The following is a 16,370-nucleotide window of genomic DNA, read 5'->3' on the forward strand; positions in this document are numbered from 1 at the left end:
TGGCAGAGAGTTGGTGTCGTAAACCCCGCCTCTGTTCAAAGATGGTCGCTCACAGTGGACATAGATGCTTCTTTCACTCCTCTTTCAAACCATCTGTCCTCTCTGTCCAAAATGTGAACATTGGCATCCTCGAAAGAGTGACCTTTGACCTTAAGATGCAGATCCTTAAGATCTGACTTAAAGAAGTCCAGACGCTTTTCTTTGCAAGCTCCTTTGACTACGATGACCTGGATGACTGAGAACCTTCACAGACATAAAAGAGATGAAGTCGTGCATTTCTGTCTTTATTTCGTCTTAGCATCATTGCTTTGGTTCTACTTTATAAAATGTTGCAGAAGTCCCTTTTAAACATGACAGATGTGTAACTTCAGTAACAGCATTCTGCCAGGCAAACTTCACTGTTATTTCAGAGACACAACACTTGCTAATAAGCGAATTTACAAACACACACGCAGGAACAGAGGCTTCAGGGATGATGTTCTAACTGTGATGTGGTTTAACTGGAATTTGCTCAGTATTTAACTTGCAGCAGGGCTGATCAGTGTCTCTCTGTGTTGCTGACATTATGATGCCTGAGCAGGAAAAGGTATGACCACGTCTGTCAGATCCTCCTGAATGTTGTTCGTCTGGTGTTCAGCCTGAAACATCACTCTTTGTGTGCATTTTGGTTTGGCATGTTATTTGGTTTCATTTGTTTATTTTTATTTACGGTACTTTGATTACTTTTATGGCTCTTCATTTAGTGCCAGTTTTGTTTTTATGTTTAAATTATGTGCTTTTTAATTCTGGTATTGCACTCGTAAAACTGAGGACTGGGACAACTTTCAGTGTGTCTTTTGCCTGTTTTTCCAGTGTTTCTCCTGCTCTGTCAGCTAAACGGCCTCTTCCTCTCCAGATACCAACCAGGCCTTGCGGCTCTGTCTGGGTACCAAGACGACTGGAGCAGAGTTTGGCGCCGTCTCTGCCCTGAGCATCAACCATGACTGCTCACGACTTCTCTGCGGGTTTGCCAAAGGACAGGTACTAGGACAAGATAAATAGACTTTATTTGCCACTAATTTACAGTTTATTTTGTTAAAGCTGCCAAATAATAATGATGATATAATAACAGTTAAATCATAGGGCCCTTTCACCTCAGTGCATGTCGTGACTTGACACTGTGGAGGTGTTTGCTGTAGTCGGGTGGATGATTTCTAACTGTTGTTACTACCCGTGGCCAGTGGGTGGTGTATGAGGTCACTCACTAATGAAGTGTTCCTGTATGTGATATTAACACTGAACATTTCATATAGAAACAGATGATTTATCAGTTGTAAGGTTTAGGATGTTTTTAACAATTTAATGTCCTGTAGTGAATAATCCAAATTGGACATCACAGACGTGTCCTTCAGTTAAAAAAAAACCTCACATGCTTCGCAATTTAGCATCGCCAGGGTCATTAGGTTGAACTCACCAATGCTCATGGTGGTCAGATGAAATCTCTGGGAGAAATTTGATTAACTACAACAAAACAGCTGCCCTCCTTTTGGTTTAGGACATCCCTTTAAGAGTCTTTTTTATTGTTTTTAAAAACATTACCTTAAGCTGCCAAATTTGAACGATGGCTGGATAAGTACATATATAGAGAGATGCATAGACAGATATAAATAGACTTTATTAATCCCACCGTGGGGACTATAGCAGCACAACAGTGAGGAAGAAAAATTGAATTTGGGCAAAAAAAGATTTCCAAGAGTAACTAGAACTCGATATTTTTTATGTGCACATGAAGTGCAGTGGGAGTGATGATGTACATATATTTCAGCAGTTATCTGTATTTTACAGTGTGACTGCTGTTGGGATGAAGGGATGACCTTCCCACCAGGGGAGTTGTCACCTGTACAAAGGTGTTAGAAGGTAAAAGACTGCAGGAGCGTCACTGAAAAAGTCCCGCACACCTCAGCCTGCCCAGCAGAGCTTCAGTTCAATTTTATTTATACAGCGCCACAACAACAGTGGCCTCAAGGCGCTTCACAGTAGACCCTACAATAACACATACAGAGAAAAACCCAACAATCACGTGACCCCCTGTGAGCAAGCACTTTGGCGACAGTGGGAAGGAAAAACTCCCTTTTAACAGGAAGAAACCCCCGGCTCAGGGGGGCGGGGCCATCTGCTGCGACTGGTTGGAGTGAGAGAAGGAAGACAGGAGCTGACGTTGTCCTTTCTCGTACAGATCTGGAGTGTTTTCTGACCAGTCCGGTTTATTGTGAAGGTGAACATCCAGGAATTTGTACTTGTCCACGACATCAGTGCCAAAACCGTGCATGTTCACTGTGATGGGAGGTCTCACTAGTGTGGATGTGTAGGTGGTTGAGCTCACATCAGATGATAAAGTGAGTGATGTCCTTCCTGTACGCCAGGTTGTTCCACTCACATACACATGCAACAGTGTGTGTGTCCCCACTGTCAGTGTATCTGAAGTCTGATTTGTAGAGTAGGACGCTGCCCAGGAAGGTCATATGAGTTAATGCTAACAGCTCATTAACACTAATGTCTTGTTCACAGACATCTGGTTCACATGCAGATAGACGTAAATATGGAGCTAGCTGCTACCACAGTCTGTAGCAAACTCATTAGCACAGTGAAAGCCTTCACATGAGAATCCTGATCTAGGAACAACAGCTTCCTGTTTCATGGTGAGTTACAGCATTTTCATGCTTCATGGGGAAACACTGAAATTCACCATGCTGACAGGATGATGCCAAAGATGAAAACTCACACTTTTCTAAATGAAGTACCATTACCTCCTGACGCTTTTCTGACGAAGGTTAGATGGCTGGTCAGCCAGCGTGTGGGTGATGATGACTAACCCAACAACACGGTGCTGGTGATCTTTTGAACTTTATAATCCCAATAAAATGTTAAAATAAGTGAACAGATGATGAATAATTAGAATCCGTGCGCTTCGTCCTGATCGTGGCAAATTCACAAGACAAAATAATCCGATTCAAATTAAAAACGTGCTCCTTTGTGATTATAACATATGAAAATTTTAAAATATTGATGACCTCAAATTACAGAAAGAAAAGTCTAGAAAACGCCTGAAGAACAGTCACAGGTGTCACAGCTGGTGTAACGTGTTCTTTAGTGTGTGGGGGGACGCTGACGTGCACACTTTAAAACATTTCCAGCTAATAGGATCAGTTCACTGCACTGCTGTCTTTAGCAGTAGTTTTACGGCATATTTTGCAAATTACTGCATTGTGTTCGACATCCTCCTTGGGAAATCCAAACACACTGTTTGTGAAGTTATAGTTGATTATGATGGATGCCCCTCCCTCCACAACAAAGAGGGTGTCTTCTCCCGAATCCAAACTGGGAGCTGTTCCCACTGGGAGGAGACTGGAAACTGAAGGCTCTACCTCCTGTTTAAATGTTCTAGGAACCACAAGTAAACCAGCAGTCTGAGCGCAAAGTGCTGGACTGGGGTGATACGGTCCCATAAGGTCTGTATGGGTCCTGATTACAGTAGTCCAAACTAGACGTAATAACTGCATGAACTAGTATCGGGTTAGACACCACGTTTTTGAACATTTTATTTGAATTTAAAATAACACCAATACAAGGATCAAAGGAACAAGAATCCCTGTTTTGGACAGGTTATATTTGTTAGTGTGGTTCATGTGTATTTGTAATTGTTGATTACTTGTTGTCTTTTAATGTGCAGGTTGGATACCATAATTGGCAGAATCAAAATACACTGATGCAGAAATGGGGAAATATGATACAAAAATATTGTAACATAAAGAAAAGACGTCACTAACATTACTGCTTTGCAAATGTTGAGTGGCTTGTCAAGCAGTTAATAGTGAAGTAACACAGCCTACCAATATCTGCTTCCACCAGCCATACCAGCGCTATGTGGCCCTGCGCTGGTGGTTCCACTTGGGCTACAGACACATTTCATTAAACCTGTTAATGCATTTTCCTAAATAAATCTTTACTTTGTAAAGATTTGCACATTTTAACTATACGGATTATTTAGGACTGTAGCAGGCGCTCATAATGTGAGGTTGATCACATGTCACCCTCTGTGTGAGCGAAGCTTGCACACTGTTTTGTCAGGATAAGGTCCGTTCTACTATTAATCGAATGCATTTTCGTGTGTTAGCCTCATTTTTTCAGATCATTAAATGGTTGATTTGTTCATCTTTCTTTCATTTCCAGCCTTTTAAATCATTGCTTCATTCTCCATTTCACAAACACATTAAGGTCGTAGCAAAAATAAAATTAGCACCAGCGTTGCTGATATGACAGGAATGCACTGCAGAATGTGTTCACAGCTTTCACTTGAGCTCATGACCACCTTCCTCGTGTCGTCTCTCCGTCTGCACGATCAGATTACAATGTGGGATCTAGCCAATGGGAAGCTTCTGAGGACCATCACTGATGCCCACCCTCCTGGGACAGCCATTCTGCATGTGAAGGTCCATGCACACACACACACTTGCAAAGTCAGCTTTGTTTTGTTGTTGTCACCAAACGTCACCCCTCCACTACTATTACTAAGGAAACATTTGTAACAAAGGTTGTATTTTTTTACCTGCGGCTCAGAGATGTCAAATGTTTCCTCCCTGATGATTTCTGTCTGATTTCTGTCCTGAGTTCTTCTTTTGCCTTTCTTGTTATTGCAGTTCACAGATGACCCAACTATTGCCGTGTGCAATGACAGTGGAGGATCTGTTTTTGAGCTGGCTTTCAGGTGAACGACTCGGCTTTAAATGTTACAGAAATGTTATTTTCAACCATCAGGTTTTATGTTCCTGAGCAGTTTTTACCCCTCAGCACTGAAAAGCTGACGGAGTATTGTTGGCATAGCTGGAAATGAGGATTTTCTAATTGATAGCATAGGTGCATCTACTAAAAATCTCAGATGAGTTAGTAACTTTAACCTCGAGGTCAGAGGTCAAGTTTTTCAAAGATCTTGTGATAACTGAAGAAGGAGGTGACCTCGCATTTTCACACTTATACCATACGTACATCTACGAGCAGGCTGAGGGGAGGATGCTTCTTGTAACCGAGGTGCTGAAAGAGCTTTTTGGTCTTCTACCTCTTAAATGAACACATGTAATCCCACCAGCAGCAAGTGTTGCCGTTTTAACTGGACTCTGATTCGGTGATTTTTTTATGTTCATCTTTCTCATTGGTTCCCCTGCTTTCCCCTCGTTTGTTCTCAGGAGGGTGATGGGGATGCGGTCATGTGACTCTCGATGTCTCTTCAGTGGTTCTAAAGGGGAGGTGTGCTGTATCGAACCTTTGCGTTCTCCTCCGGACTTCAGAGACCATCCCATCACGCACTACTCTCTGCTCGCTATGGCATCTCTCACTAAGGTGTGCAGATGCCAAAGGTCGTCCGCAGGTCATAATCGTGTTCTCATTCGTGCAGCATCAGGTTCTGATGGTTTTGTCTTTTCACCCCAGATTCTAGTCATTGGATTAAAGCCCTCCCTGAAAGTCTGGATGACATTTCCTTACAATAAGGTATGAAGTGCGGTTTGCATGTATGAGTCAGATCCACTGACGTGATGAGGCATCGTGTCAGATGTGATGGCACTACTTTGTTGTGCTGTATTCATTTACCATGAACTGTAATCAAGAGGCAGAGCGGAGCTATCGAGTCCTTGTTTACCAGGCAGGCACAAAGAGAACAGCCCAGAGGTCCTGAAAGACTCGTTCCAGCTCGAATCGCCTTCTGCTCGAGCGTGTCTCTGACAGTCAGCACGTAGGAGACGTTAAAATCAGCAGCTTTGATGCTTTGATACTTTGAACGGCTCAGTTTCACACTCAGCATCATTCATTTCTTAACTTGCCAACATGTCCGAAGTGACTCAGCTGCTGTTTTTAGCATTTTTTTGCTTTGCAACTAGAAAGTTGGATTTCTATCTGGTGGTGTTACCAGCCACTGGTCCCTGTTCAAAATATGTGTCTTTCCCAGTACAGTGGATGTGCTTCTACATGCTCCTCTCCTTTTTGTTCCTTCTTAGTTAAAGAAGTTAAAGGTTGGATCTTATTTCAAAAACGTGTCTACGTTTTATTTAGTATCACGTCACAGTTAAGCGGGACAGGGCAGAGTTTTCTCCCCAACAACGTGGTGATGGGAACGTGCCACGCCCTCAGAGGCGCTCCGTGAGATTCGTTTCTGATGTCGTGTTATGTTCTCCTTTGTTAGTCGGATCCATCCAGCGTTCCTCAGCTGGCCTGGCAGTTTGTTGCTGTCCAGAAGATGGTCAATCCAGTCCTGGCTTTTTGCAAAGGAGATACCGTCCACTTCCTCTTGGTAAGTGCTGAACTGTGATATATCAAAGCTTTCAGTAGATGTAAATCATTACTATGTTAAAGCTACGAGGATACAAGCTGACACTAAATAATGTTGGACTGAATGTTTCCCAGACGTCTGATTTCTGAAGCGCGTAAACAAAGAGCAGTTATCCCGGGATCATGTTTCTCTCCTCCACCACTGTTTGTTCAGGTAAAGAAAGAGGACTCGGGGACGATCCACGTCATCAAACAGAGACAATTCCAGCTCAGCTGTGACATCATCAGCCTAAGTGTAAGTACCCCGAGAAGATGCTCAACAGTGGCACATACTCACTCATGCACAGGTCAGCAGAGGAGTGCTGGATGTATTTAGGAGTTTAAACCTTTCAGGATGGTTTATTCTTGTAAAATACGATCACTCCTGATGACAGCGTTTCCTGGAGTGAACCTCTGGTTTATTAGAAAGTTCCATTCTGCTGTTTTCCTGGGACAAAGACTTTCTGGTGCAGATAATATAAAACGACGCTGAGCTGACATCACTGTTGGAGAAACTTCAGTCCCCGTCATCAAAAAGTCTTCAGTAGTGAAACAGCACAAACACCAGCGGGGCGGGGCTCAGTGCCAGAGTCCTGGGAGCCTGAGGATCCTCTGCAGGATCTTTGCTGTTCCTAGGGCTGCACTTTTCTGCAAAGAGATCTCAGATGTTGTTCTGAGATCTCTTTGCAGATCTCGGATCTGCTGGAGCCACCTGCCCAGTTTGCAGGTCACTGGCCCAAGTGGCCCAATTACCACTGGGACCACTGCTGCATTCACCTCCACGTCTTCCAGAGCTCCTCTCTCAGCCCTCGGAGCTCCTTGAGCTTGTCCTGTTCCTTTTTCCTGATGTTGCTATCACTCGGTATCACGACCGTCGTCCACAAACTGCTACGTTTGGTTGGTGGGTCTGTGGCTGGTGGGATTCTGGGTGTCAGTGGTACGTACTGTGCAGGGCCTGTGCATCCACGATGGTTCCTCTTCTTCCTTCTCATGTTTCTGCCGCCTGCATAAAAACTGTTTAAGTTTAAGATTAATCACAGCGTGTTTAGCCAATGTAAAAATGTACTTTGTTGTTTGGGCTAGTGAGTTAGAGTATGAGTGCAGACTTGTTTATAGTTAAACATGTGTATTGTCTGACTATGGATTGTTTTAATATGATTGAGGGGAAGCTGGATGTGTAGCCAATTCAAATGAGCTCTCAAATATGCAGCCAGGATTGTTCCAGAAACGTGCTGATGGCTGCCAGAGTAGTGTGGTTGAGGTGCAGGTGCGGTGGGACATTTATCGAAGTGACGTTACGATGGCGTTTGAATCTATTTGAACCTGTGTGTAAACTTCTTGTGTAGGTTAAGAAAAATGCCAAATACATTTTAACTTGTGCATCTCATTTTTAATGCTGTACAGTCATTGCACCCGTCAGAGTCATGGGCATTTATATGACCCTCTGTCTGTTTCCTGCTGTACCTCTGTGTCTCTGCAGTGGATTAACAGCCGTACGCTGGTCCTGGTGGACAGCCACGAAAAGCTGCACGTGGTGGACCGGCCTAGCCAAGAGGTTTTGGAGACTCTGGACTTGGAGCAGGTGCAGCTGGTCTATAACAGCCGACATTTCAAATCATTGGCAACTGGAGGAAACGTCTCCCAGGCTCTGGTGAGGGTTTAGTTTGTAAGGCATGGTCAGCGTTTGAGGCTTTTATTTGAGATGTTGATAGTTCGTGCTTTTTGGGAATCTGAGATTCAAAACTCATGAAAATGTTAGTCAAAACCCTGCTACAGTTCTCTGTTAGCAATAATGCAGCAGAAAACCAACAAAAACAAAATTCAGCCTTTGAAGAAACCACAAAACAAGTCACTTTGTCCAGAGAATAAGTTACCGCATTTTCAAGATTCAGATGTGGAACCAGAAATTAACCGACCTTATCATTCATTTGGTATCCAGGTAAGCAGATTTATAACAAGTTTCTGCAATATTTAACTGTCTTTTATTTTATTGATAATGACGACATGTTGTCATGGCAACTGCTGTGTGGCAGGCAGGATGAAGGACCCGAACGCAGGACTCAGAAACAGGAAGTTAAAGTTAAGGTGCAGCTTTATTGCTGGGAAAAACTCCACATTAGAAATAAACATTTACAAAAAACAAAACAAACCTCAAACGCAAAACTAGAAACTAAACTGGGAACTGGAACCTGAGAGTAGGAAACTGGAGCAACACAAACCAGGACTGCGAGCTAGGACACTCTCAGGAAGACGAAGGGAGAAAACGCAGCACGAAGAGCCTCTGAGGACTGAAATACAGGTAGGATCACGAGAGGATGGGAAACAGGAAGAAACGCAGCTCAGACAACTCGGACATGATGAGATGAAGGAAGATGTAGGACAGAGACTATCAAAATAAGACAGGAGCTACGACACGTAGGCACAGACTCAGAGACACGAGCGAACACGACGACATAACGACATGGTGACAGAGGGAACATAGAGACGAGATTGACTGGAGACGTGGGACCAGGACAGGTGCAGAGAAAACACGGCACCGTCAAAATAAAACAGGAAGCACACGACAGAGACACGGACTTGCCAGTGAACAGAGGGAACACGGAGCACAGGGACAGGAGTGGCACGAGGTTCGGTGGCTTTCACTCGGCACCATGAGCACAGCAGTTATCAGTAAATGTAGCTCTACAGGTCAGCACAGGACGTTTGGATAGTCGCTCACACAAAGACACTTCCTGATTTCAACATATCGAGTTCTGTTCATGCAAACCTGCAAACAGATTTTGAACCTGAACCTAGAGCGTTGCATGAATCAGGTCCTGGTTACCTTCTCTATTAATTACACCTGCATATCTTCTAAATTCTTGTGATTCAGGATCTGGTCCCAGAATTCCTGAGAAAATAATAACAATGTGTTTGAAAGCATTGTCAGAGAGTTCACCACTGACTTTTTGGCTGTACATCTGTGTTTGTGTTTCAGGCTTTAGTTGGAGAAAAGGCTTGTTACCAATCAGTCTCCAGCTACGCAGGACAGATTGTGTATTTGGGCACCAAGGTACTGTTTTGTACTATTTACCTTTCTGTTACATCTGTTATATCATCACCATGGATGAAAACCTTTGTTATTTATCAATGGAAGCATTTTAGCTCAGGCTCAGTGGTTTGGAGACAAAGTCAGGGAGCTGAAGCTGAAATGGTTTGGACATGTGCAGAGGAGGGACGGTGGATTTACTGGACGGAGCACGTTGAAGACGGAGCTGCAAGGCAGGTGGAAAGGAGGGAGATCACGGATGAGGCTCGTGGATATAGTGAAGGAGGACATGCAGTCGGTAGTGTGAAAGAGAAGCATGCCATGGGTAGGGTGAGATGGAGGCAGATCTGACAGAAATGGCAGGTTGAGAGAGCGCTGGCTCTCCTGACTGGGTCATGTTGTGTGCCACGAGTTCATCTCTGTGTTGTGTGATCAGAATAGTAATGTTACAAATGACAGTTATTTATTACAGTCACACAAAGTTAATAACTCCATCCCCGTCTCCAACGCGTGCAACATCTCAACACTGATGAGAATCAGTGGTGACAGAACATCATGTGCAAGTACTTGAACAGTTCATGAGTGTTTCTCAAAAACAAAGTTAACAAAGACTGAACGACCAAGTCAATCTGGTTCCTTCTTAGATGCGCTGCCCGCTCCGAAAACAAAAACCTCTGTGACAGATGTTATAAAAAGGCGTTTGTGGTTGTAACCGGACTGCTGCTGTTAATGAGGATGTGAATACTGATAGAAGTGTGCAGGCTGGACTCTGCTGATTGCTCAGGTGTGACTTTGGCTCATTCTTCCATTCAAACAGTGTTCAAACCCTGAAGGTGCCTCTTCTGTGAATTGGCTTCAGTGTTGAGGAAATGCAGCATTAAGACAGTCTTCCCACCTCATCTGTCAGACCTGATAAAGATAAACTTTGAACCTTTACTCAGCGATATGAGAATCTTGATCGCTGGTCTCAGATGTATCTGTGGGGAAGGTAAACGTAAGCAAAATGGTATGTACACCTACGTTCAACTATTTGTTGCAGGCTCTGCCAATTCATGTTCCTTTGAAATACACCAAACAGTTTGACCAGCTCTGTAAAGCATTTACATGGAGCAATAAAAAGCTTAATTGAATCTGAGAAGACGGCAGAAACCAGTGGACAGAGGAGGGTTAGGGATGCCTAATCTACTCTTATATTTTATGCTTTTTCTCTTCGGCATCTGGCACATTGCTTCTTACCCCCTGAGAAAGCGCCTCCTTGGTTTTCCATTAAAAGTACTGCTTGCTCGCCATTTACACCATTATATAGCTTATCAACTAATCTGCCCCACCACGTCCAATCACAGCCGGTATTTTCTCATTTGAAAGAAGTATGGAAAAGAATGTCCAAATTATTCAACTTTGACCCATATCTCAACCAGTCTGCTGGTATTGGGTGTAATCCCACCACCAGATCCCATAATTACCCTTCTTTTGGAAGCTCTGGTTCCAGAGAGGTGTAACAGTGCTGGGGGATCTATATGAAAACAGTATATTTAAATCATTTGGAAAACTTGCAGAAGAATTTGATTTACCTAGGCAGGGATTTTGGAAAGACCTGCAACGAAGCCATTTGATGACCAATACATGTGGTTTATCCGCAAAGTTCCCTTTAAATGGTAAATGGCCTGTATTTGTACAGTGCTTTTACTAGTCCCCACTAAGGACCCCAAAGCGCTTTACACACCCAGTCATCCACCCATTCACACACACACTCACACACTGGTGGAGGCAGCTACAGTTGTAGCCACAGCTGCCCTGGGGCAGACTGACAGAAGCCAGGCTGCCATATCGCGCCATCGGCCCCTCTGGCCAACACCAGCAGGCGGCAGGTGAAGTGTCTTGCCCAAGGACACAACGACCGAGACGGTCCGAGCCGGGGCTCAAACCGGCAACCTTCCGATTACAAGGCGAACAAAACGCTTTTATTAGCTTCTGATCCTAACACACTGTCCCTCAAAAGAACGTGGGAAATGGACTTAACAGCTTTACAGTGGAGGAATGGCATCCTCAGGAATCTGAAAAAAATGTCACGTGAACTCAAGATTGTTCCCATTTCAGATTTTAAATAGAGTATACTGGACACCCTCACGTTGCACAGGGTGGGTCGAGCGACTGACGATGCATGCTGGAAGTGCCAGCAGGGAAGTGGCACTCTTTTACATTTGCTTTGGGGGTGCGTCAAAGTCCAAGATCATTGGATTCATATTCACACCGTAGTAGAGAAGGTTGTAGGTCAAGGTCCCATTCATGAACAGCCTTTACATATTAGGAGACCCTTCAGCTTTGAGTCACTTACCCACTCCTCTTGCTGGGCACAAACGGCGATTATGCTGGAGAGGAAGCTGTTGGTGAGAGAGTGGAGGTCTCGTCGACTCTTTGGGACAAGTGGCAGCTTACGAAAGATTATAGACTGCTGAATAGACTGGACGACTATAACGACAAATGGGCTAACTACTTTTCATTAGTTAAGGTCGGACTAAATAGGATAGCTGTAATTGGGTCTGTGTGAAACATTGGCATCATTGTGTATTTATGTTGTTTTGGATCTTTTTTTTTGGGTGGAAATATGCATCGATTCTCAACTCTGTCTTCTGGCTTGTTTGTTTTTTTGTTTCTTTGTTATTGTTTAAATATTAAAATCTAATAAAGTTTGAGTCATAACAGAAAAAGACAGTCATTGTCCTCGGTGGACTATGACTAGGACCTGTCAGTTACGTATACATTGTATATTTTTGGGGTTTTGAGGTTTAATAATCAGAAGAGTTTCATATTTCAGAGAAGAGCACACACTGAGCGTGTCCCATTTGACTGTCTAATGTTATGTTGTCTCACCCCTCAGTCAGCTCACATTATGACTCTACGGAACTGGAGAGAGGTGGGTGTGACAGTTTGAGTATCTGTCCATTAGCAGCAACAATCACTGTTTAATTAGAATTGCGTAGGCCTGACCTTGACCTTTGCCCTTCCCTGTCTCTGCTTATATGTCCAGCGCATTGACTGCTTGATGAAGCAGGAACATTTTGTTGAAGCCCTCTCTTTGGCCTGGTCCTTTCACGAGGGAGCTGCTAAGGCTGTGGTTGGTGGGTATAATTCATTTCACTCCTCTGTCATCGATATCACAGCCACACATTACACTTGCCTGCGATATCTATACCGAGCGCTGTGATGCCCACTAGGACCACCGTCACCCTCCACATCTTCTCCACCTCTTCTCTGAGTCCTTGGTGTTTCTCCAGCTTCTCGTGTTCCTTCTTCCTGATGTTGCTGTCACTCGGTATCACTACGGCCGTCTTCCTCCTCTTGTCCACCGCTACTATGTCCGGTTGGTCAGCCACCACTGTTTTGTCCGTCTGTATCTGGAAGTCCCACAGGATCTTAGCTCGGTCATTCTCCACCACCCTACAGAGCCGAACAGTGCGGTTCAGAATGGTGCAAGTATTGGAAATGAGAGTGTCATGTAGTCCAAGAAGTGTGTTTGGAGGGCAGCATGGTGTTCAGGAGCCGACTGCTCGGGAGGAAAACGACCACTCATGATGCTGCAAAGTCGTCTTCTGGATGGAAGAGGAGTAAACAGTTGGTGGGAGGGGCCATGTCAGTCAGCCACGATGCTAGTGGCTTTCCGAATGTAGCGTGAGGTGTAAGTATCCTGTAGACTGGATAGAGAGCTGCCAGTAATGCGCTCAGCCGTCTGCACAGTCCTCTCGAGGGCATTCCACCAACGCAGCAGTCTCTGGATGATGCATGCTCGTCCGTACACATTTAATGCCCAGTAATTCACACAGATCTTTCAAAATGTAAGACATAGAAAGGTGCCCTGACCACTCCAACTTTAAGACTATCTGAAATGGCACCTTTTGGTATCTCCATTGACAGTAAAAGGCAGACGTGGAACGATATGTGATTAACTAATGGGCATTCCAGAAATGTGCACAGCTGGTGCCCATTCTGCTTGGATGCCAGTAGGATCGTGTGATAATCCAGACTTTGGTCATATCCAGTGTGACCAGCCATCAGTTATGATATGTGTATGCTGGATTTCACTGCCATTTGTCTTGGGGCTATGAAGTTTTAATGCACGCTTTTGGCACTTTGGTCAAATCCGTTGACTCTCTTGAGCATGACCCTGATAAGCTGCCTGCAAAGAATAATTCCTGACCAACACCAGCACCAACAGTGGGGTCGTTTCCAGTTTATGACAAACAGTATCACTGCATGCTTGTAGCTAAATGTTACCATACTCATAACATTATACTGATACTGTTATATATACTATATTATACATACTATACTTATATATACTACTTATGACAGATCATTTGTGAACTGTGTGTTTTTAAGGCCTGTATGGAGATTCTCTGAAGAGGAAGGCAGTGGTCAGTGACAAGGTGAGAAAAGATAAACGTTGTCTGTTGCATCAAATCTACTTTTACTTTGACATTTCAGCTTTCTAAACTCACCGTGTCCACAGATGATCGAGATCCTTTTCCAGTTTGCTGAGCATGCTTTGAAAAAGTGTCCAGAACAAGGCAAAATCCAAGTGATGGAGCAACATTTCCAGGTAAACTAAACTGCCGTAGAGGACACAAGTGTGTAGCCACAAAGTTGGTACAGTAGCATGGTACTGGCGTCCAACCGATCAGTCCACTTTGTATTAAACTGACGAGTCTGAACAGTTTCTGGTTTTACATCTTATTATTCAGGATCTGAGTTCATCAAGCATATTGGCCTCAAGTTCTGTGTTTTGTAGAAAAAAAGATTCCCTGGTTGCAGAGCATTATAATTAGAGCTAGGGACGTTCCAACGAACTTCTTAGTTGACTCAAAGAAAAATGAGACAGACTAAGAAACACTCAGATATCAGCTTCAGTTCCAGAAGAGTTTAATGGACAAAGACAAATCCATTAATCCCACGCTTGCTAAATGTGCAGCACCTCGCATCGTACCAACATTATACTCTAAACAGAACTGATGTAAACTATAACACGAAAGCATGAGACCACAAAGATGTGTAAAAAATAAATAAAGACTAAAAGTGTGCCGGTGCATTATGAATGATGCACATTGCTCAAAAATGAATGAAATAAAATCTTGTATCCAGGGTGGCATTCTGACGGTGTTAAGAAAAAGATCAGGCCTAGACTAACAGATTGATGGTGTTTCTCAACAGTGATGCTCCATCTGGTGGCCGGTGGCTGTGCAACATTTTTAGGATACAGAAATTTACCCGTGTTGTTCGAAAAAAAGTGATTTCCAATTCAAATCAGTTCAGTTTTTTTATACAGCACCAAATCACAACAACAGTGGCCTCAAGGCTTGTAAAGTAGACCCTACAATAATACAGAGAAAGGCCCAACACTCATATGACCCCCGATCAGCACTTTGGCCACAGTGGGAAGGAAAAACTCCCTTTTAACAGGAAGAAACCTCCAGCAGAACCAGGCTCAGGGAGGGGCGGGGCCATCTGCTGTGATTGGTTGGGGTGAGAGAAGGAAGATGGGATGCTGTGCAAGAGAGACAGAGGTTAATAACAGGTGTCAATGCAGAGAGGTCTGCACATAGAGAGCGGAGAGTTTTCCAGTGTTTCCATTCTCTCTGTCCTTGCTGGTATTCAACATGATTTACCTATGGGCTATGTGTATGTAGCTGAAAGAGTTAAGATGCTGATTGTTACTGTTTAATCAGCTCTGTTTTGTTGACATGAATGTTTAACATTTGAAGTAATTCTCTACCAACCCCACCCTCTCTTTGTGTTTCTCTCAGGATGTAGTTCCAGTCCTGGTGGATTACTGCCTGCTGCTACAGAGGGCGTACGTGAACACACACGTGAATCTAAATTGCCCATAGCTTAGCCCTGTCTGAGGTGTGACCTGATAGGATGAGGGAAGAGGATAGGTGGATGGATAACCTTTTAGGTCTGCTATTTTATCTTTGGGGCAGCGTTGGCTCAGGTCGTCTACCAATCGGAAAGTTGGTGAATCAGCTGACTGTGTGACCGTGAATTTCAGATAAACCCCTTAAGTATAGAAAAGAGTGCCTCTATGAATGTGTGTGATCAGATGAATGAGGCTCAGTTTGAAGAAAAAGGCTTAGTAGCCATCAGTGCCTTCATCTTTCAGTTGACAGCATAATCTTACTGAGTAATATTCAACAAAGTGGGTCATCAAAGCTTCTGACACTAAAATGAAGACAAAAGATCTTAAAACTTCTTGTGTAATTTTAATCAATTCAATGTTTTTAAACTTGCAGACAGCATTTGAAACACGCTTATAGATTACAATGAAAATATTTAAAAACTCCACCAGTGCACCAGTGTTGCCTCTAATGTTTCATGTGTGTGAGCCAACACACAAGCTCCCTGAGCGGCCCCTGGACCGCTGTGAGCGACAGCAGACGTGTGCACTGTTGTCACGCCAGCATCCAAGTTACATGTTTATTAAAGTAATCGAATTACAGCATTTATGTTAGACTACTTTTAATTACCTGCTTCAGCCCACTTACAATGAGAATGTAAACAATCTTGTTCCTGACCTGCAGCATGTTAACACTGTTGGAAAATAACTTGAACTCCAATTTTGAAAACACAACTTTCTTTCTTTTTATAAAGCTCTGACTGTATTGTGAGTCTGTGGTCTGGGAGAGAGTCTGTAACTCTGTCTGCAACATACAGTAAATAATGACCAATGCTGGGTAATTAATTATATAGTTACTTCAAAAAAGTAAGTTTTTTGCAGCTATTCTTTTAAATGCAGCCAAGACGTTTTTAAACAAACATTTCAAACTATTTACAGAACAATCAGCTGTTCTGCATCAAGTCTGATGCACACAAATTATTTGTGTCACAAAAAATAATTTGTCCACTGAGATGAAGGAGAACAGCAGCCTGATACCTGCAGCAGCAGCAGGTGTGTAACAGCTGTAACACTCAGCAGGCGCCTCATTGTTCTGACACACAACAACACTGACTACAC

The 16,370-nt window shown here is 43.6% G+C and overlaps 1 protein-coding gene across 1 annotated transcript in view; it reads left to right on the forward strand.

The window, feature by feature from the left end:
- Window positions 1-16,370, forward strand: part of vps8 (VPS8 subunit of CORVET complex) — an 83,384-nt gene that overhangs the window by 30,615 nt on the left and 36,399 nt on the right. Inside the window, exons 7-20 of the mRNA XM_005749863.1 lie at window positions 896-1,020; window positions 4,383-4,469; window positions 4,677-4,744; window positions 5,220-5,373; window positions 5,464-5,523; window positions 6,212-6,319; window positions 6,512-6,592; window positions 7,817-7,987; window positions 9,314-9,388; window positions 12,243-12,278; window positions 12,393-12,483; window positions 13,742-13,788; window positions 13,872-13,961; window positions 15,163-15,209. Of these exons, the coding sequence (XP_005749920.1) occupies window positions 896-1,020; window positions 4,383-4,469; window positions 4,677-4,744; window positions 5,220-5,373; window positions 5,464-5,523; window positions 6,212-6,319; window positions 6,512-6,592; window positions 7,817-7,987; window positions 9,314-9,388; window positions 12,243-12,278; window positions 12,393-12,483; window positions 13,742-13,788; window positions 13,872-13,961; window positions 15,163-15,209 (1,240 nt within the window). The remainder of the gene's footprint in view (window positions 1-895; window positions 1,021-4,382; window positions 4,470-4,676; window positions 4,745-5,219; window positions 5,374-5,463; window positions 5,524-6,211; window positions 6,320-6,511; window positions 6,593-7,816; window positions 7,988-9,313; window positions 9,389-12,242; window positions 12,279-12,392; window positions 12,484-13,741; window positions 13,789-13,871; window positions 13,962-15,162; window positions 15,210-16,370) is intronic.

The sequence above is a fragment of the Pundamilia nyererei genome, unplaced genomic scaffold (assembly GCF_000239375.1).
Source record: "Pundamilia nyererei isolate P.nyererei 1_Seehausen unplaced genomic scaffold, PunNye1.0 scaffold00256, whole genome shotgun sequence".
Taxonomy (NCBI): Eukaryota; Metazoa; Chordata; class Actinopteri; order Cichliformes; family Cichlidae; genus Pundamilia; species Pundamilia nyererei.